Raw genomic sequence first — 23,332 nt, forward strand, 5'->3', positions numbered from 1 at the left:
TATCAAGCTCATGGAAAGATAATCATGTTCTGAATGGAGAATAGCACAGTTTTACTAGAATAGCAGGACTTTGAGAGATAAATTATTGAAGTCAGGTTGCATAAATGTGGCTTCTAATCCCTCGAGTTTAGAAGGTCAAGAGATGATCTAAGCAAAGCATTTAAAAAGATAAGAGGAACTGATAGATTAGACAGATAAATTAATTGCTTTGGTGTGGGAATCCAGCCATTCAGAAACACTTTTTCTGGACAAAAATCAATCTGAATCTCATCCCCAAATGGTGCTCGGTCAGTTGAAATTTACAAATGAAGATTGATACTTTTTTGTGATCAAATTGAATGTAGGAACAGGCTGGAGGGCCTAAATGGCCTACGCTTGTTTTTGGTTTTCTAAATTTGGCTTCCAGTTTATATTGCAAGACCTTGCTATTTAAAACAAATGGAATTAAATGGCATGAGTGCATTAAGTTCTTCTTTGAAGAACTGCTTCAACAAATATTTGATTAAAAGGAAATACCTATTTCAAGCACAATTGGAATTAGGCATACAGTAACTAAACTGTGCCTAAACAATGAGAAAGAACAACTGATTGCACTTCCCCTCAAAAATGAGTTTTTTACCTTTAAACCTCCCTGCTTCCTCAGGAATACACTGATATTTCAGTCAACAGTTACCCTTTAGTATCATGCCCAAGTCATCATACTTTTAGATAGAAAATGGTGACAGACATTTTAACTGTAACTGTCAAACCAATAATGTCCAAATTCTTTCATTCCAAGTAGACTGGGTTTAGCAATCACGAGCAGGAACACTAGTTTACTAACCTACAAATTCTGTTTTACAATCCCACTGCTAGACATAAGCTAGTGGCTGAATATGTAAACTGACAGCCAGATCACTGAGAAGACTTAGCGTGTTTAACAAGCAATTATTTCTGTATAAAATAAAAACAATGTAAGAGCGTAATTATGAAAGTCCAGATAAACATATTTGCCTGATCTACAGCACAAGATAATACGATCAACATGTAAATTAGAGATACCTGTGGAAAGGTTTTACGAAGAGGAAGCCAGCAACTCAGAGCTATAACTCCAGCCAGTTTGTAATTGCATGTCAAAGCAGTGTACAAAGACAATGCACCACCCTGTATTGAGAAGAAGTTCTTTAATTTTCTTTAACATTTGAAAGAAAGGTACAGACATTTTTGGAAATAATCTGAAGGGTTACCTGTGAAAATCCTCCTAGTATGATTCTGTGTGAAGGAATTCCATTTTTGATCTCATGTTCAATAATTGCTTTAACTTAGACAAATAAAAGTAGACAACTATTATAACAAGTTATATTAGCTTAATCACTCCAGAATAAATCTCTGGATATAAATATCTTAACAAACATTACAAAAGGTATAGTTTTTTGATAAGGTATCTTCCGTGTCTTGTACATTTTAAAAAAAACTGACCTATTCAGACATGTTTGATACACCATATCAGACGAGACTTGAAATAGGCCCTCTGGTCCAGAGGTAGGGATATGACAATACACCACGAGAGCCCCTTACATTTAAAGGCTTGCCAATCATTAGTCAGGAAATGAACATGTGCCTCCTGTGTAGCAGGCAAGAATCTATCAGTCACTGAACTACCAATGCAACCACTTCATATGAAACACTTGGAGTCATACAGATGTACAGCACGGAAACAGACCCTTCGGTGAGACTCTAGACCCACTTGCCAGCACCCTGCCCATATCCCTCCAAACTCTTCCTATTCATACACATGCTTTTTAAATGTTGCAATTGTACCAGCCTTCACCACTTCCTCTGGCAGCTCATTCCATACAGGCACCACCCTCAGTGAAAAAGCTGCCCCTTAAGTCTCTCTTATATCTTTCTCCTTTCACCCTAAACCTATGCCCTCTAGTTCTGGACTCCCCCACCCCAGGGAAAAGACCTTGTATATTTATCTTATCCATGCCCCTCATGACTTTGTAAACCTCTATAAGGTCACCCCTCAGCCTCTGAAGCTCCAGGGAAAACAGCTCAAGCCTATTCAGACTCTCCCGATAGCTCAAATCCTCCAACCCTGGCAACATCCTTGTAAATCATTTCTGAACCCTTTCAAGTTTCACAATATCCTTTCAATAGGAAGGAGATCAGAACTGCACACAATATTCCAAAAAAGTGGCCTAACCCACATCCTGTATAATCGCAACATGACCACCCAATTCCTATACTCAATACTCTGACCAATAAAGGAAGGCATACCAAATGCCTTCTTCATTATCCTATCTACCTGCGACTCTATTTTCAAGGAGCTATGAACCTGCACTCCAAGGCGTCTTTGTTCAACACCCCCTAGGACCTTACCATTAAGTGTATAAATCCTGCTAAGATTTGCTTTCCCAAAATGCAACATCTTTCATTTATCTAAATTAAACTCCATCTGCAACTCCTCAGCCCATTGGCCCATCTGATCAAGATCCCATTGTAATCTCAGGTAACCTTCTTTGCTGTTCACTCCACCTCCAATTTTGGTGTCATCTGCAAACGTATTAACTTTACCTCCTTTGTTCACATCCAAATCATTTATATAAATGACAGAAAGTAGTGGACCCAGCACTGATCCTTGTGGCATTTCCCTGGTCACAGGCCTCCAGTCTTAAAAACAGCCCTCCACCACCACGCTCTGTCTTCTACCTTCGAGCCAGTTCTGTATCCAAATGACTAGTTCTCCCTGTATTCCATGAGTTCTAACCTTGCTAACCAGTCTCCCATGAGGAACCTTGTCAAACACCTTACTGAAGTCCATATAGATCCTTACTGAATTTATATTGGATCTTCAACCAAGGTCTGTGTTACTTTTCTGAAAATTGTCTGTGTAGCTGAAGACAGCACTTTCTGCTCTTAACATGTGCACTACATCGTTATTTAATCACCATTACACCTGCATAATCCAGACATTTCTTTGCACCCATTCAGGTGTATGTTGCAGCTGCTGTTTCAAATTGAAGCACTCTATGATAGCATCTCTCTTTCAAACTCTCACTCTTCAAAAATGCTGTCAGTCAACCAAGCTTTCACCTCTTGCTTTTCAGTTAATTGCTTTGCGCCTATCCCTCTACCTAAATTCACTACTGGTCCTTAGCTTCACCTATTATTGTCATCGTGCCAGGTTGAATATCACTCGACCAATTTTACAACAAAGCATCCTCTGCCCTCTCTATATAGGGCTATCATAACATCCATGATGGAGTTAAGAATAGATGTTTTCTTTTCCATTCTTGCTGGCCTTTCCAGCCAGGAAGCATACTGAAAATCATCTGCCTTCTGGTCTACTCATCACCACCCTTACTTGGACCTGCTGGCAAGCTGCACCTCTCTCTGTGGATTCCCTGCTCACTCAAACTAGGGTCTTTGTAACCTTTTGTAAAGCCTATGCTCCCAACTCCCTACTTTAATAACATCCTCAAAACCTAATCTTTCATTAAGCATTTGGAGACCCTTCTTAATCTTGCCTTTGCACAATAATTTTTTGTATGCTTCTGAAGTGCTGTAGGAAACCTGTGTCAAGAGACCTTACAAATACAAGATTTATGTTTAAAGTATACAACTGGTCCTTATTAACTCTGCTGCAGGAATGGTGACTTACTACATTCGGAAGCTTTCTTTATACCAACTTCATCTTCTGGATCTTCTGGACTTAATCCAGCCAAGTCAAACCTTTTTAAAAAGAGTACAGTGGGATTTGTTGTACTGTCGATCATTGTGCTTGCTTAAGTAAAACAAGGCATAGCTTGATCAAATATTTCAAAATTTTATTGAATAATTTGTGCCCTGTTTTAATAATTTGAATTACAAATGTAAAACTGTCTCCAAGATTGCTCTGTGACTAGGAGTGGCAGTAAATTAGGAACAATTGTCTCATGAGAAATACCAGATCGATATACTGAAAGTTTTTTTTTACTACTTGCTAATCTGCGTTAGTCTTCAGCAAGTTTTAATTTCAATTTCCAGAATTTTCAGGTTATTTCCAATTTACACCAAAACATTCCTCACAGCCAAAGATGGAGTGATTGTGCTCTTGATCATCATACAGTGAGATGATGAGCTGATCAACTGTGGCATCTACATCACCAAGACCAAATGCAGTGCTCAGGTGAGGCATAGTTAAAACCATGGGAGAATTAAGATATTACTGTTATGAAGGTGGAAAGGAAAGGGTGCAGTGTTAATACGTCATGAAAACAGAAAGTTTAGAAAACAAAATCTCTCCAACTCACCATGATGGTATAGGTACAGACTTATTCAGTTGCACAGGAATCTTTGGCCTGAATAAAAAAAGGAGAATAATTAAATTCAATTCTGAAAGTCTCAATTTTAACCAATATACGTTGAAATTAACATACAGTTTAATACAATTAAGGATGAGGTAAATTTTTAACTAAATATAATTTACTTCTTGCTTATTTATGTTTTTTTTTGTGTTTTAACAAAAAACTTCAGTATTCTTTTATGAACAATGTTGAATTTTTAAAGATCCCCTACCCCAGCAGGCTTAGGGTGATTAATTGAGCCATATACACCACGTTGAATTTGCTAATTTCCAGCAGGTGGCAGCAACTGCTAGGAACTAGCCTAGATAAAGGAAATGCAAGTTTTCTCCACGCAACTGCGATGCATGCTAGAAATGCAAATATGTCCTTGGAGAATAGGATCAGGCCTGGATGTGAACAACATGTAAACGAACAGTTTACCATCATTTACTGTCGAGAGTAACAAAGAACAAGACTCCAGACAGGACTCGTTGAGCAAATGGTACTTCTGGAACTCAAGCAAATTACCAATATGCTCAGGACTGTGTCGGGAAACAATTAAATAAGATTAAATAATTAGAACCCCTGGGTTGGAGCTGAAAGTAATTAATCTTTTTATAGGATTATGTTCTTAGGTTTTGAGTATACCTGAATCTAGCTCCAAAAAAAATTCGCATCCCATTGCTAACAAGCCACAGCGGTCACATTATCAATAGGCTCTGTTAATTCTGATTACAAGGGGTACATGAGCAAATATGACGAGGTATTTTGCAATTCTGCTAAACTTTATTTTAATTATATAAGTTATTGTGCTCTTCATAAGTGTGATTAACAATTCCATGTTTCAGAGTAATACCTATTAAAAAAAGCATTCACAGGCAAGTTGAACAGCACTTACGCATGAGGGCAGATGTACTTCACATAAGGAAGTCGGATGGAGGACAGTGATTCGGCCCAACCATGTCTAAAAAGACAGGATTGCAAAATATTCAGCTCCACAATCAATAGTTACAAGAAAATTCTCAACAGCTACTTGAATAATTCAGGGGGTGGGGGGTTGGAAGTTTAGCAATAAGGTTGAAGAAACTGGTGCTTTCCTGAGACAACAGATGACTGAAGACCAACATGAAAGAAGTATACAAGACTGGCAGTTTTAGATAAGGCAGACAATATGCTCCCTTTAGTTAACATAAAAAAAGCAAGGAACACAGAATTTAAGATTTGGGAATAGATACCATGTGGTACACGAGGAACTATCTTATTACTGCACTGGACAGTAATGACCTGGCAATCACTGCTTGGGGTTAGTAGACTAGGAAGAAATGAATTTGTTCAAAGGAAATGGGTTGGGCACTTGGGTGAAATAAACCTATTGTGCTTTGGGGATACAGTAGGGTAAATGGGGGGGTCATTGGATTGCTTTAAAGAGAGGTGACTGGTGCTTTATTTGAATAGCTTTCTTCTTGTGCCATAACGCCTAGAATTCTTTGATTATCGGACTCTGAAATGAAATGCTCAAGCTCAAATGTTTATAGATGTCAGCATTGTCTCCCTCTGGCTGCCAACAGGTACAAGTTACTAATGACAGTTTTGCCATTGGTGGCAGGTATGCATTTCTTCCGAGGTCAATATTGATCTGGCTTTTCGAACTCCATGGGAAAGTTGTGTTTAAGAAAAAATATAAAACTATGGTATTATAAACTTGTTCACCATCTGCTATAAGAACATAGAATCTATAATTAAAGATCAAATGACTGAATATCTGGAACACTGTTAGCTGATCTCAGCAAGCCAGTATTAATTAATAAAGTATAAACCACACCTGACAAACATGATAGGAGTTGATTGAAGATTGGACAGAGAAATCCTTTATTTGTATGATTTTTCAAAAGTCATTTGATATAATTTCTCTTAAGAGACTGTTAGATAAAATTTGAATTGAGGGAAATTATTAAAGAGGTAGGGACATTACCACTGCACCACAACAGCCCCCAAAACACACAGCCAATCACACTGAGATCAGCCATTGGTGGTACTGCAGATATTTTCTAACTTACCTGTTCAGAGATGTTTATAATATCTCTGGAGCAGGTGGGATTTGAAGCTGGGGCCTCCTGGATCAGAGATGACACCACCATTGCATCATAACAGCACTTAAAGAATCATGCCACTAGAACAAGTCTTGAATTCAAATTTCCACCATCTGCTATGTTCTCAGAACCTTAACCCGCCTTTTTAGATTACTAGTCCAGTGACATTACCACTACATTACTGCCTTCTCATAGGCCGCACTGTAAACTATGTAGAACAACGCATCAAGAGACATTAACAGACAAATGGTTCAAACAATAGCAAATCTATAGGTGTGAGGCCATCTACTTTGGACCTGAAAAGGATAGATCAAAGTATTTCTAAGTGATGAAAAGTTAGAGACAATGGAAGTCCAAAGACACTTTGGTTGGGGTCAAGTACATGGATCATGTGTCAGGGGCAGGTACAAACAAACAAATGCTAATGGAACGTTGGCTTTATAATCTAAAAGGTTAAATATGTGGTTAGAAATGAAGTTCGACCCTCAAAATAAAGTCCTCATTAGACCATGTTTGGAAGTAATGTGTTCAGTTTTGGGCACCAGACTTTAGGAATGATATATGCCTTTGAAGGAAAGAAAACTGAAAGGTTTACTCAAATGATACCTGGACTCCAAGAGTTAGATTACAAGGTAAGATTACACAAACCAGGATTGTATCGACTAACATATCGAAATTTAAGGAGTAATTTGATTAAAGTTTTCAAAATTCTGTTCAACATTTCCACTGGTTGAGGTAATCTAGACTCTTGGATGATGGTCTAAAAATTAGAGAAAGGCCTTTCATTCGTGAAGGTACAAGTGAAAGGGAGTTACTTGATGAAAGATTTTGAGCCTCTGACCTGCTCTTGTAGCCACATTACGTATATGACTATTTCAGATTCCTGATGAAGAGCTTTTGCCCGAAACGTCGATTTTGCTGCTCGTCGGATGCTGCCTGAATTGCTGTGCTCTTCCAGCACCACTGATCCAGATATTTCAGTTCAACCCCAGGGCATTGATAGCGTGAGACTAAGTGTTAATAATGCCATTGAATATCAAGTGGTGATGATTAGATTCTTAGTAGAGATGGTCATTGCCTGGCACTTGTGTGGCATGAATGTTATTTGCTACTTGTCAGCGCAAAACTGTATATTGTTCAGTCTTGCTGCATTTGGGCATGGACAGCTTCAGTATATGTTAAGAAACTCCACCACTGAAGCCACATACAGATATAAAGGTGACTCTATGGTCTGCAGCTACTCAGTTTGAATGTAGGCCTGGGATCAGCATCACTGCCCCTCTCATCTTCAGTCTGGTCAAATCCTTTTTAGTTTACAAACTTACCTCTTGTTGATAGCGTGTTGTAGGCACTTTATGCCTAGCTGATTAGGCTGCAAGTAGCTTTATTTTGTTTAGTCTGAATCCTACTCGCAATGACTGCCTCATGGAACACAATATTGCAGAGGGAACGCACAGATACATTAAGCTCACACAAAGGCCTGAATCCATTTTAGAATTGGGCCCTGGAGGTTAACACACAACCCACCTATGAGCTTGCATTTCCTGTTTACATATTGGAGGCTTAGGTGTTGATTTAGCTCCTGAAGAAAGAGGCATAATGTTCCCAAATTTCTAGATCAAATAACTATCCAAAGTTTGTGAGAAGATTTGTAGCTCGGGTGCTCGTTGTTGTGGTTCTGTTCGCCGAGCTGGGAATTTGTGTTGCAGATGTTTCGTCCCCTGTCTAGGTGACATCCTCAGTGCTTGGAAGCCTCCTGTGATCTTTCCTCTGGCATTTATAGTGGTTTGAATCTGCCACTTTCAGTTGTCAGTTCCAGCTGTCCGTTGCAGTGGTCGGTATATTGGCTCCAGGTCGATGTGCTTATTGATTGAATCTGTGGATGAGTGCCATGCTTCTAGGAATTCCCTGGTTGTTCTCTGTTTGGCTTGTCCTATAATAGTAGTGTTGTCCCAGTCGAATTCATGTTGCTTGTCATCTGCGTATGCGGCTACTAAGGATAGCTGGTCGTGTCGTTTCGTGGCTAGTTGGTGTTCATGGATGCGGATCGTTAGCTGTCTTCATGTTTGTCCTATGTAGTGTTTTAATAACCAGGTTTGACCTACAAAGAATGAAACCTGAAAGCAACAACACCCCCAGATTCTATGGACTACCTAAAGTGCACAAACCAGACATCCCACTCAGACCCATTGTATCATTACCAGGGACACCATCACACACACTGGCTAAAGAACTACAGCAAAAACTGAAACACCTGATCAGCGGATCCAGACACTCTATACAATCAACACAGGAATTCTTGGACATCATCAGAAATATACACAAAGACAAGGAAGAAACCATGGTCTCATTCGATGTAATGGCACTGTTCACCTCTATCGACAAAACCCTAGCCAGAGAAACAATAGCCAACCTGCTGGAGATACGGAACAGACAACAGGACGTTGAACAAAGACAGCATACTCAAACTACTGGACCTGTGCCTCACAACACACTTCACATTCAACAACCAAATATATGAACAAATCAATGGCACACCCATCTCTGGACTCAAAGCAGAAGCGGTAATGCAAAGATTAGAACAAACAGTCTTACCGCAAATTCAACCCAAACTCTGGGTCAGATATGTGGATGACACCTTTGTAATCATTAAAAACACAGAAAGAGAGAACATACACCGGATCATCAACGCCACACTCACAGGAATCCGATTCACAAGAGAGGAAGGAAAGGACAACCAACTCCCATTCCTAGACGTGATGGTACAGAGAACACCTAACGGAGAATTTACCACAAAGGTATACAGGAAAGCCACACACACAGACCAAGTCCTGAACTACGAAAGCAACCACCCCAACACACACAAAAGAAGCTGCATCAAGACACAATTCAAAAGGGCCATAACACACTGCAGCACACCAGAACTGCAAAAAGAGGAAGAAGAACACCTATACAAGATATTCGCCAAAAACGGATATCCGCGCAATTTCATCAACAGATGCCTAAGGGAAAGACAACGGAACGAGGACATGCCACAACCCAAAGTACTAGCCACACTACCATACATCAAGAGCATTTCTGAACTGACAGCCAGACTACTGCGACCACTAGGACTCATAACAGCATACAAACCAATAGCCACTCTCAGACAACTCACCAGAACGAAGGATCCGATACCCAGCATGAGCAAATCCAACGTAGTGTACAAAATCCCATGCAAGAACTGCACAAAACACGATATAGGACAAACAGGAAGACAGCTAACGATCTGCATCCATGAACACCAACTAGCCACGAAACAACACGACCAGCTATCCTTAGTAGCCACACACGCAGATGACAAGCAACATGAATTCGACTGGGACAATACTATTAAAGGACAAGCCAAACAGAGAACAGCCAGGGAATTCCTAGAGACATGGCAGATTCAATCAATAAGCACATTGACCTGGAGCCAATATACCGACCACTGCAACAGACAGCTGGAACTGACAACCGGAAGCAGCAGATTCAAACCACTACAAATGCTGGAGGAAAGATCACAGAAGCGCTTCACAGGAGGCTCCCAAGCACTGAGGATGTCACCTAGACAGGGGACGAAACGTCTGCAAAACAAATTCCCAGCTCGGCGAACAGAACCACAACAACTTAACTATTGATGAAGTGGCAAACAAGATGAAACTGTATTGAAGTATTCTGAGCAGAATTTTTAAAAGGCAAACATTCAAGAATAAGGATTCAAAGAAAGATGACAATTAGGAGTTAAACTTGATTTAAACTGAATAATGGGATGGTCATAGCTAACAACTTTATATTAGTGTTAGCCTGATTCATCACAGTCAAAGTAATACGAGTGGCGAAATGAGTGATGATTTCAAGAAGGGAAATTAGATTCAATATTTCTTGACAGAGAAAAAGGAAAATTAAAGAGTTAAAATAGGGAAGAGTGACACAACAAGTCAAATGAGTAGATGTTATATTTTTAGCATAGAATATGGAGAATAAGGAATTCAAAAAGAAACAAAAGTAGCAGCAGGGCCAAAAAACCTGACACACACAAAATTACAGGTGAAACAGAGGAACTAAGTGAAAGGTTTAGAAAGATGAAAAACAAGAGGGCAAATGATAAAAAATTGAAAGCTGTAATGGAGATTGCTGCTTTTAATTCAACAGCTGGTCTGACATGTTCTCCAGTTTTACCTTTTCTGTAAAAATGACAAAGCTTAAGCTCAGCATCTTTGGAGACAGCAACAATGCTTTTTAAAACTATTAAAAAGAATGAGCTTTGTGAATAGTAGAAAATTAAAGGACTGGAAAAGTGTTTGTCACTTAGGCAAATTAATGACTGTATGCTGACTATAGTTCCATCATTATTTTGCCTGAGAGTTCATTATTTATTGATGCGTATGCTTTAATAAGTATCAGCTATTCACTCAAGGGACATCACACAGTAACTAGACCGTGTCTCTGTCCAATGCTCACTCTTAGGAACATCAAAACACTGATCAGGAATTGGACGACAGCCAGTTTTCCCCTTCCTAATCCAAAGAGATTGAGATGAATTGTAAGACTTCCTTCCAATCATGTTGAGATCAGATAACATCATGTGAGATCAGATAACTCCGCACAGGCCAAGAATTGATTCTGGGTCTTATTGTAGAGATGGTCAGTAACCTGCTGCATCACCAAAGGAATCATAGAGTCATACAACTCAGAAACAGACCATTCGGTCTAACCAGCCCATGCCCAACATAATCCCAAACCAACTAGTCCCACCTACCTGCTCCTGGCTCATATCCATCCAAACCTTTCCCATTAATGTACTTATACAAATGTTTTTTTTTAAAACATTGTAATTGTGGCCACCTCCACCACTTCCTCAGATGTTCATTCCACACGTGAACCACGCTGTGTAAAAAAAATTGCCCCATACATCTTTTAAAAAATTTTCTTATCTTAAAAATGCACCCCTTAGTCTTGAAATCCCCCCACCCGAAGGAAAAGGCAACCACAGTTAACTATCCATACCCCTCATTATTTCATAAACGTCTATCTGATCACTTCTCAACCTCTTACACTCCAGTGAAATAAGTCCCAGCCTTTCTTTATAATTCAAACTGGCAACATCCTGGGAAATCTCTTATGAACCCTCTCCAGCTTAATAATATCCTTTCTAGAACTAGGCAACTAGGACTGGACACAGTATTGCCTCACCAATGTCTTGAGCAACCTCAACATGACTTCCTAACTCAAAAGGAGAAAGTGAGGTCTGCAGATGCTGGAGATCAGAGCTGGAAATGTGTTGCTGGAAAAGCGCAGCAGGTCAGGCAGCATCCAGGGAACAGGAGAATCGACGTTTCGGGCATAAGCCCTTCTTCAGGAATCCATCATAAGCCATTCCTGAAGAAGGGCTTATGCCCGAAACATCGATTCTCCTGTTCCCTGGATGCTGCCTGACCTGCTGCGCTTTTCCAGCAACACATTTCCAGCTTCCTAACTCAAAAGACTAACAATGAAGGCAAGGATGCCAAACACCTTTTTAGCTATCCTGTCTATATGTGACATAAATTTCAAAGAATTGTGTACCTGCACCCTTAGGTCCCTCTGTTCGACAACACTACCCAAGGCCCTATCATTAATTGTATAAGCTCTATTCTTGTTTGTTGTACCAAAATACAATAGCTTCTATTTATCCAGATTGAACTCCAGTTGCCATTTTTCAGCCTGGAAGCTCACTGAAGGTGTTACCTAGTATGGTGACAAAACATCTGAAAATGAATCTTCCAGCTCAGCGAGCAAACCTACATCCATTTTTCAGCCCATTGACCCATTTGACCAATCCCCTTGTAAATTTAGAAAATCTTCTTCACTGTCTACTATGCCACCAATTTTGGTGTTGCCTGCTAACTTACTAACCACACCTCCTATATTCTCATCCAAATCATTTATATAACTGACAAACAAGAAAGGACCCAGAACTGATCCCCGTGGAACACCACTGGTGACAGGCCTCCAGTCCGAAAAGGGACCCTTCACACTCCTGCTGTTAAGCCAATTATGAATTCAATTGGCAAAGTCACCCAGAATCCCATGTGACCTAACTTTACTAATTAGTCTACCATGCAGAATCTTGCCAAACCCTTTACTAAAATCCAAGTAAACAATGTCTACTGCTCAGCCCTCATCAACCTTTTCAGTACCTTCCTCAAAAACCACAATCAAATTTGAGAAGCATGATCTTCCTTGTACACAACCATACTGACTATCCCTCATCAATTTTTGCCTCTCTAAACATCCATAAATCCTATCTTTTATAATCATCTCCAACAAATTACCTACAACCAAAGTAGACTCTCCGATCGATAGTTCCCTGGTTTCTCCTTACAACCTTTCTAAAACAATGATACAACATTAGCCACCTCACCCATAGTTACAGGTGATGCACATATTTCTGCAAGGGATCTCGTAATTTCCTCTCTTACTTCCCACGATGTTCTGGGATACATTAGAGCAGGTCCAAGAGATTTATTCACCTTTATATTTTCTAAGACATCCCAAACTTCCTCTTCTGTAACATGAACTGTTTTAAAAACATCAATATTTATTTCTCAGCTTTCTCAAGACTCTATTTCTTTCTTCACAGTAAACACTGATGTGAAATATTCATTTAGTATCTCTCCCATCTCCTAGGGTTCCACACAAAGATGACCTCCTTGCTCTTTAGGGGCCTTACTCTCTCCCTCTTTTTCTCGTTATCCTCTTGCTCTTAAATGTATTTGTAAAATCTCTTTGGATTGTCCTTAAGCTTTTCTGCCAAAGTCTTCTCATATCTCCTCTTTGCCTTCCTCATTTCCTTCTTAAGATTGCCCCTACACTCTTTATATTGATTAAGAGATTCAACTGAACGAAGCTGTTTATAACTAAAATAAGATTTACTTTTATTCTTGACTAGAACCTCAATATCTTTATTCACCCATTGTTCATTAATCTTACCAGCTTCACCCTTCAACAGGAACATGGTGCCTCTGAACTCTCGTTATCACACACTTGAAAGCCTTGCACTTATCAGATATCCTTTTATCTGTGAATAGTCTACCCCAATCAACTTTTGAAAATTTTGTCCCATTCCACTAAAATTTGCCTGACTCCAATTAAAAACTTTAACTTTTATGGGAGGCGTATCCTTTCTCATAGCCAGTTTGAAACTAATAAAATTATGATCGCTAGACCCAAAGCGTTCCCCCACTTGTATTTCACCAACAGGTCTAGTTTTGCTCCTTTTCTCGGAGTATTCACATACTGATAAAGAAAATTTTGCTTGAGCACATTTGACAAATTCTTCGCCATCCATGCATTTAACACTATGGTAGCCCCAGTCAATGTTTGGTAAATTAAAATCCCCCCATAATTACAACTGTATTATACTTATATATTTATATCTGAAATCTCCCAACATATTTGTTTCTCAATTTCCCTCTTACTATTGGGGATCTATGGTACAATACCATCATAGTGATCTTTCCTTTCTTATTTCTACCCATATATTTTTACTTGACTTTTCAAAACTCTTCTTTATTCACAGCAGTAATTTATTCCTTAATCAAAAATGCCACCTCTCCCCTACCTTTATTTCCTACAGTCTCTAAAACACTGAGCTGCCAGTCTGGTCCATCGCTCAGCCAAGTTTCTGCAACAACTATGACATCCCAATCCCACGTTCCAACCTTACCTGTAAGACCTCCTGTATTGAAATAAAGGCTATTTAGTTCTTCAAATTTACTAACATTTATTCATATTCTAACACAAATACATTAAATGCACAGGCAGTCTTCATTTAACATAGTCCCACTAAAAGCCATTTTAGCATTGTTTATCTTTGGGACCGGTTTCTTTGTTTTGTATCATTATTTTCATTTTAGCATTGTTTACATGTATTATCTGTGTTAACATTTTAAATCAGTGCCTGGTTCTGCACTGCCTACTGCTTAGACACTCTCCCTCTTCTGCCTGTGGACAAAGGGGCCTTGCCTCCCAGGCTTGTCTTGCACTAACTTCGGTTCTTGGCCATCATTCTTCTTGTGTGACTTTGCCCTGGCCTCGCCTCTCATCTGCTATTCCTGCTTTTCGGGTCCAGGTCTCCTCTTCCCTTTATTAAATTAAAGATCATACAACACCAGGTTATAGTCCAACAGGTTTATTTGGAAGCACTACTCCTTCATCAGGTAGCTGTCAAACAGGGCTCTGAAATAAACCTGTTGGACGATAACCTGGTGTTGCATGATTTTTAACTTTGTCCACTCCAATCCAACACTGGCTCCTCCACATCATGGCTTCCCTTTATTGTCTCCGTTTCCCTCCTGATTTCAAACTGAGGCCCTGTGCTCCATCTAGTGTGTGGTAGACACTGGTCATTACATGGAGTAAAGTCAACCGCTGATGGAGCCTGGCAAAACTAAGTACAGAAGAATATTAAATTTAAAATAAAAGGATAATTTATATTATTACAGCATTTAATTTATAAATTTAGGAATTTAAATATTTAAAATAAAGGGGTTATGTATTTCAATATAGTTCTTCTTTCTCTTCTAAAGGCGGCCTTACGAAACCTAATTCTAGTTTGAACATTTGATTCCCACAGAAACTAATACTTCCCTTAAAATATTTTCTTTTAAAATTGTGATTTTCAGGAATGGAACCAGGATTTAAAGTAAGGTCACTCTACACTACCGCAAAGTACAATGTTTGAGGGAGGGGAAAAAATGGTCATTGCGTGTCTCGTCCAACTTCAAGGGCACCTTCTACTGATATTAAAAGTGATTATTAGTGATATTTGAATAATGTTATTTCAATGTGTCAGTTTAAGGAATCTTTGTGGAAGAAATAGCCTGTACCAAAGGAAATAAAAACTACTGCAGAAATGATTTAAAAAAAAAACTTTCCTCATGTTACAATTGTTGATAGGAACATGTACATAATGGGGATGGTTACAAACCCTCAGGCAACAGGGAACATACATTGTTAGATAACTTATCAAAGCATAATAACAAATTTATATTTATTTCAGTTTTATAGCAATTAGGATTATGAACTTGGTCAATTCCTCTGCACTTTTCATCTAAAGCAAACTCACCCTGTGTCTCCAAGTCCATGCAAGAAAATAATCTGTAAAATACAACCCAAACACACTGTCTTCATACCAGCACAAAGTAACACCAGACAATCAGCAGAGTCATGAAAATTCTTGATCTACAAGAAAGGATCAAATATAGAATGGTTGATTAAAACTGTTTCAATATACCAAGCAGTAAGATTCCAACGTAATTACAGTCATAAGATAATTGTAACTTCACTGGTATGGGATTAACTTCAAAATTGCTGACGCAGCAGCCTGCATATTATAAATTATCCAATCCCAAAATAAAATATGAAAGGGTCAAAACGGGAATTTGGACACCACAATTGCTGGCCAAAGTACATAGGGGAAACCACAAAGATTAACCACAAACTATATTAGAGTGAGTTTTTAGCAACAATCATATTAAAGCACCATTCTGAGCACTGATGTCCTACCTTTACTCTTTAAAGGAGGCTGGAAAAAGACTAGAGTTTAAAATTGACCACAGATTCAATCTAATATCAGGCTGCAATATGTAGTGTGATTATGACAGTGACACTAATGAACTCTCCCCAGCTGCTGTCACCATGTGGAAAACAAACACTTCAAAAATATTTTCTCTCAGATGAAATAACAAAGTTATTCATACAGGTTTAAATACTGAAGTAATGCTTAACATATTAACTGAGACGCTTGCAGTTTTGAGTTTCATTAAAAACATAGATTGTTGGTTCATGTCCAAGTCTAGAGTTAAAATAGTAATTCTTGTGTAAACTAATTGAGCAACAACTAATATAAAATTATAATAAAAACTGCAACAACTAATCACCAGAGACTGCAACAAGAAATTCAGAAGACATTTTAGTAAATCTGAAATGTCTCCCAGATGTCAAAGCATTGTGTTTTCTCGGCAGATCACGAGAACAGGTGGTTTCTTACCACTGCAGTCTCCCGTTCTGTTCCAGAGACAGTCGCAGCCTCATCGAGCAGCGGCAATGACATGTTGTTACCACACATACAACGTCACACGTACAGAATGCAAACCTGCAGATATAAAAGACCTTAGTAAGAACAGGGATAGTCAGGACTAAACATACCCAGTAGCAGATCTAATTGTAATACTGAGAAGACCTTGTTTAACAGTGCAAGTAGTTGCCTCAAAATCCAAACCAAGTCTAGGAATCATCTAAACTCACTATATCAAATTATGTTAAGGAAGAGAATAAAAGTTAGCATTAATCAACTAACTGATAATCTGTTTCAAATACAAGATATACTCATTAGTATTGAGGTTTTATTTTAATTTCATTCTTCCTGTTAGCATTATTTCATTAGCAAATTAATTGAAACTTGCTAATCAGGCTGCTGAGATATCTAGTGTCCCACTGTAAGGCAAGTTTCTAACCATGGCTATCAAGCACGTGATACCCAACCAAAAGGTTGAAGTTACAGTAATTTGCTCACACGTTAAAGTTCCAGTACTGCGCAAGCCCACATTTCAGGTGGTTTGCTTCAGTTGTGGATTAGTCTCTGGTTGAAGTAAAATCTTTCATTTTTAGGACCTGAAGCACAGATTCTAATACCTAACAATAGTGTGTCAATGGCATGTGTAAAGTGGCCAAAGGACAAACTGTCCAGTCTGGATAAAGGAAAAGGGAATTTGTGCCAAGGTCAGAGGACAAAAAAAACCCACTGATTTTCTATTATCTAAGTAACAATCAAAAACTTTTAGGAGAATAAGTTGTTCTGATTATTCCGGAACAGACATTGTTTTATGAAGGATGATTGACCCAAACCATGAACTGTTTCTCTGTCAAATGAAGATATACTGAGCATTTTTTGTTTTTATTTTAGAAAGTCTACTGTACTACATAAGTTACAATTCTTCACAATTACCAGAATAATAACTGCTATGTTGAATGTATTAATTATAAATGTACTTTCAGAATCAGTCTAGCCTTTTGAATAAAAACAAATTGCTGGAGAAACTCAGGTCTGGCAGCATCTATGGGGAGAAAACAAAGTTAATACTTAGAGTTTGGTGACTATTCTGTTATGTACAATTCTGTTTTTGTTTCATATCTGTAATTCCTTGATATATAGCAGTCTTTTAAATAGTTACTTACTCATAACGCAGGTATGCTTAACCAGATTGCAATAAGTAAAATGAATGTTTTTCATTCTGACAGTATAGTACGCTTAGCAAGACATAACTCTACAACACACAATGGACAGAATGGGGGAATCTCCAAATCTATAAGCATATGGATTTGCTTATCATAAAATACAAACACAAGTGCAAAGGGCTCTGGCTGTTCACAGGTTTTTGTTTTGAGAATGAATATTTGCTATTCTGCATGCAATGAATTGATCATAGAAGGGTAAGAATTAAACGTCATGTCCAAAATATCAAGAATCTGAAACCAAGGGGGCAGATATTACCAATATAATTTTAAAATAGATTGAAAGCATGATGAATATTAATAAAATGTACTACATATGTTTAAAAGCCCGCTGAATAATGCAATATCAACAGAATGCACTGAGTCTGCAACTATGTGCTCACAAGTATAAAAAAATCCCACACTGGTGCAAATGAACTGAGAACGGGTTAATCAAATGGGAATTAATCCCATGGCATAACAGAACAAGAATTCTAAATAATATTTTTACAGCACCAAGGCTTCAGAAATTAACACTCAATACAACCTTGCATATATTGCTTAGTGGCACAATTAAAGAAACAAATTGCAATAGAAGATGTTAAAGATGCTGTACAAGTTCTCCCTTATTATTATTTATTATATACATATCTATTGTCTTCTGCATTTATCTAAATGTTCAGACTGAAAGGTCAGACCCATCCATAGGTAGTTTATCATTTCTATTTTTAGTGTAGACAGTTCCAGGGTTGACAGATGTACATGTTCGAATAGCCTCAGGAACAACCAAAGCAGAGAATGAAACAAAACCTTAGATCATAAATTCAGGTTTATATCTGGGTTTTGCACAGATTTTAATAATTTCAGTTGAGACAATAGAAATGTCACAACTAAACTCAGCAATTTCTACTAGACAGCGCATAAAGTGGTCATAGGGTGGAAACAGAGCAGGTTTGATTGTGATGTGTGCAGCTGAAGACTAACCATTCACTTTGGAAGCTCATAACACACAATGACCAATCAGGGGAAGTTTCAGCTTCAAATAACCTCCAAGGTGACTATTCTGTTATGTATTTAAAGAGACTGTTTTAGTTTTTGCAATTTACTTTGTGTGTAATTTACAGCAAATATAAAAACTGTCAGAGACAATCTGGTTAATTGGAAATATGGGCAGCCAGCATCTTTCAACTCTAAGAATAAAACACCATTTAAGCACTCATGAAAATGAATACAAATATTACCTAATGGCACTTATAATTACAAATGGTAATGGTAAGTCAGCATGGACAAGTTCGATCCAGGGGTCTGTTTCTGTGCTGCATGACTATGACTTGATTTTATTCGATATATACAAGTTATTTATATGCCTCTCTGGATGCTGATCAAAGACCATCAGCCTGAAATTGTTTCTCTCTCTCCACACAGATGTTGCCAAACTTGATTATTTCCAGCATATTCTATTTTTATTCCAGATGTCCAGCATCCAGTATACTTTTTGTGCTACTTTTATTCCAGATACTTAATAAATCAGATATTTATGTGTGAAGCATCTTGCATTTGATACCGTTGATGCAATCAGACATAGCACTTTTTAATAGGGCACTGAAAAAGTAGCCACCACGCATAGTAAAATAAAGGGAGAAAGGGATTGAGAAATAACAACAGAAGTTTAAGGGTATTAAGGCAGCTTTTGAAAGTAGGATAGAAGGAAGTGAAATACAGCCCAAAATAAGGAATTTGAGGGGAAGTAAAATACAGAGTACAGGACATACGGGTTGAGGATATTATGGAGACAGACAGAGGTAAATCTATACAAAGCTTAAAACATTGGTTAGGAAGTAAAATCCAATTCAATATTGATAGTAACTTAAGGAAACAGTCAGCACCATACTGTCCACGTTTCTATATCAGCATCATGGCTTGAGGCACTTTCACATCTTGAACTATATTTATTTTTGGTGGAATATTTCTATCCACATCTCTACCTATCTCAAGTCAATTAGACAAGCAGATAACTTCCTGGTAGCTTCTGCCAAACAACAGGCCTTTGGAAATTATGTCACGTATTTCAGAAATATGAACTCTATAAATAATGTCTGGTATGTGCTGAACTGCACACATTACTGCAACAACTAAAACAAGGAACTTGTGTGGAGAATTATGGATCAAAATAACTTCAAACTTGATGGGCATGCTTAAAGCACTAACTTTCATAATATTTTCTGAACAAAGCACTCAGAATTATTAAGTGCATGATCCACAATTTCCATTCACCTTCACGGCATAGATCATAAGATGAACTTTAAATTCAATTTAGAATATCCCCCTACATCTCTGTACTGGCAATTCATATAAGTCCACGTTAAGTAAAACTTATGGACTGGTTTCTGTGAAAGGAGAACTGATAGTACCACAGAATACCTTCTAGACTGTTTGCCCTCAGTTAATAAATGGTCATTTCTCACTTTTACAGCCTTTGGCTTAACATCCAACCTGTCAATAAAATAGTAACAATAACCACATCCTAAGATTAGGAAATTCACCCCAGCCAACTGTAATAGTACAAAGATTTATGTATTTGAAATGCAGGTATGAACACAAGTCTTCAAGTTGTATTCAGGACAAATTGAATTTATTACATGTATAAACATGCATTCAGTACCTTAAGAGCAAAACTAAGGTTTTTTTTGGTAAGAAAAACAGAAATTGCTGTAAAATCTCAGGTCTGGCAAAATCTGTGGACAGAAATCAATTACTGTTTTGGGTTCAGTGACCATTCTTCAGAAGTTCTTCCAGTTTTTTTGTTGAAGTTTTTTTGTAAGAGTATGGCTGTTTTCTTACTGTTGTGTATAAGATCCAAGAGCAATCTGTTAATGCTCCTGTGCCTATATGTAACAGTTACGCACCACTTAAAAGAAACAGGTTATATTAAATCAATCAACTAGGAAGAAATATTTGCATTTATGTAATATTGAACACAATTTTAGGGCATACTAAACTTCTCTGCAGCCAAAGCGCATTTAGTTACTGTTGCAATATATGATACACTGTAGCTATTTACACATTGCAAGGTGATAATGATGAGATAATCCATTTAAATGTTAACATGGAGATAAGCAAGAACCAAGAATAATGAAGAATATTCCTGCCCTTCAACTAAAATAGATGTAAGTTTACCTCCACTGAGGTCAGAAAGGGCCTCAGTTAACATCTAGTCAGACAGTACCACTGACAGCGCAGTACTGCTTTGACACCACACTGCAGTTCTTGTGAAAACAGCTCAAGGAACACCTGATCTCCAATTGTTCATTATCTTGTTTTGCTGACTGAAACCTCACATCTTTCCCTTGTCCCACTGGGTCAACACAGGATGTTGATTTTCAAACCACCAGCATCTGCTGTGTTCTTTTTTAAAAAATACAACTGTGAAGGTGCAGTAGGCGGCCATTTGACTCATTGTGGTTGCACTGATTCCATTATCTAATTCCTAATGAAGGGCTTTTGCCTGAAACGTTGATTTTCCTGCTCCTCGGATGCTGCCTGACCTGCTGTGCTTTTCCAGCAAACTCTAATCTTGACTCTAATCTCCAGCATCTGCAATACTAAGGTTTATTTTGTAAGAAAAACAGATATTTCTGTAAAATCTCAAGGGGAGGGGGTTGTGTGGGGGGAGGGGAGGGGGTTGTGTGTGGGGGAGAGTAGGTTGCGTGTGTGGGGGAGGGTGGGATGCGTTGTGGGGGAGGGGGTTGCGTTGTGGGGGAGGGGGTTGCGTTGTGGGGGAGGGGGTTGCGTTGTGGGGGAGGGGGTTGCGTTGTGGGGGAGGGGGTTGCGTTGTGGGGGAGGGGGTTGCGTTGTGGGGGAGGGGGTTGCGTTGTAGGGGAGGGGGTTGCGTTGTGGGGAGGGGGTTGCGTTGTGGGGGAGGGGGTTGCGTTGTGGGGAGGGGGTTGCGTTGTGGGGAGGGGGTTGCGTTGTGGGGGGGGAGGGGAGCTGCGTGGGGGGAGGGGAGTTGCGTGGGGGCAGGGGAGTTGCGTGGGGGGAGGGGAGTTGCGTGGGGGGAGGGGAGTTGCGTGGGGGGAGGGGAGTTGCGTGGGGGGGGGGGGGAGTTGCGTGGGGGGGGGGGGGAGTTGCGTGGGGGGGGGATTGCGTGGGGGGGGGGATTGCGTGGGGGGGATTGCGTGGGGGGGGGCGGGGGATTGCGTGGGGGGGGGCGGGGGTTGCGTGGGGGGGGATTGCGTGGGGGGGCGGGGGTTGCGTGGTGGGGGATTGCGTGGGGGGGGGGATTGCGTGGGGGGGGGGATTGCGTGGGGGGGGCGGGGGTTGCGTGGGGGGGGATTGCGTGGGGGTGTGTGGGCAGGGTTCAAGAAGAGCGCGCTCGGAGGGAGAGGAGACTTTTGCGGTAAAAGCTGTGGATTTGTCACAGCCAACCCCGTATCACCGCGTCCGAATCGGAACGCGGAGACCAAGGACGGCTACGGCTGGGCCCGTCAACAGTGAATCCAATCAACAGAGCAGACATTTACCTTCAGTCAAAGAACTGCCGACACCGAGCAGTCTCCCTCTCCGCAACGACAGGCTAGATCACGTGACAACACCCCACTTCCGCCCCATGCAGATGACGTCACCCGTCCTGCTTCTTTAACTATTTTCTGCCCCCTAGCGGTTGGAGAATTTTCTCCTGTCTATTCGATTTTTTATAGATTTCCCCACAACAGTGCCACAGGCACAACCGGAGTGTAATTTCCAGTTATTATTGCAATGTTCAGCCACTACCCTGCTGACCACACCCTCTCCTCTGCAGAGAGACTGGATGTTCAAGTACTATTTACTCTAGAGGTGTGGCAGAGCATATCTGGACAGGGCGATTAAAAATATCAACAATTTCTCAAGTTTGTTTTCTCATCCTCAACTCTTCCTGTAGATTCTGAAATACTCAAATGATAAATGATATAATAAAGGAAGAAAATTCACTCGTGGGATGTGGGTTCAGCTGGCTGGGTCTGCATTATTTGCCCATTCCTGGCTGTCCTTGAGAATGTGGTGGTGAGCTGCTGCATTGAACCCCTGCAGTCCATATGTTGTTGGTTGACGCACAATGCTCTTAGGGAATTGCCAGACTTTGACTCAGAGATATTGAAGGACCAACCAATTCAGGATAATGAATGGCTTGGAAGGGAATCACAGGAGGTGCTGTTCCCGTGTTTCTGTTACCTTTATTCCTCTAGATGGAAGTGTTTGTGGTTGGAAGGACCTTTGACGAATCTCTCCAGTGCACCTCCTAGATTGTACACACTGCTGTTACTGGGCTTTGCTAGTGTCTACACTAGTGGATGTGGTGCCAAACAAGTGGGTCTTGGATGGTGTACAGTTTCTTATGCATTGTTAGAACCAGGCAAGTGGGGAGTATTCTTCACATTCCTGACTTGTGCCTTGTAGATAGTGAGCAGGGTATGGGGAATCAGGAAGCAAGTTACTTGCTGCAATTTTCTAAGCCTCTGACTTGCTTTTGTAATCTTTGTATTTATTGTATATAGTTAGTCCAGTTCAACTTCTGGACAATGGTAACCCCCAAGATCTTGATCCTGGGGGAATTCACGGTGGTAATCCCATTGAACAGCTGGGATGTGGTTCAATTTTTTTTCTTGGAGATGGTCAATG

At 39.6% G+C, this 23,332-nt stretch overlaps 1 protein-coding gene across 2 annotated transcripts in view; it reads right to left on the reverse strand.

The window, feature by feature from the left end:
- Positions 1-22,285, reverse strand: part of LOC122563689 (acyl-protein thioesterase 2) — a 29,537-nt gene extending 7,252 nt beyond the window's left edge. Inside the window, exons 1-8 of one of the 2 annotated variants that reach the window (XM_087976864.1) lie at positions 22,198-22,285; positions 16,455-16,559; positions 15,531-15,646; positions 5,209-5,274; positions 4,278-4,325; positions 3,647-3,717; positions 1,227-1,300; positions 1,042-1,143 (exon numbers count right to left, since the gene is read on the reverse strand). In XM_087976864.1, coding sequence (XP_087832990.1) covers positions 1,042-1,143; positions 1,227-1,300; positions 3,647-3,717; positions 4,278-4,325; positions 5,209-5,274; positions 15,531-15,646; positions 16,455-16,532 — 555 coding nt within the window. In that variant the 5' untranslated portion in view covers positions 16,533-16,559; positions 22,198-22,285. The remainder of the gene's footprint in view (positions 1-1,041; positions 1,144-1,226; positions 1,301-3,646; positions 3,718-4,277; positions 4,326-5,208; positions 5,275-15,530; positions 15,647-16,454; positions 16,560-22,197) is intronic. The other variant, XM_087976865.1, reaches the window with a different exon arrangement.
- Between the last annotated feature and the right edge of the window lie 1,047 nt (positions 22,286-23,332).

Source organism: Chiloscyllium plagiosum, unplaced genomic scaffold (assembly GCF_037043375.1).
Source record: "Chiloscyllium plagiosum isolate Xiang-an unplaced genomic scaffold, Cpla_swu_hap1 HiC_scaffold_30, whole genome shotgun sequence".
Lineage (NCBI taxonomy): Eukaryota > Metazoa > Chordata > Chondrichthyes > Orectolobiformes > Hemiscylliidae > Chiloscyllium > Chiloscyllium plagiosum.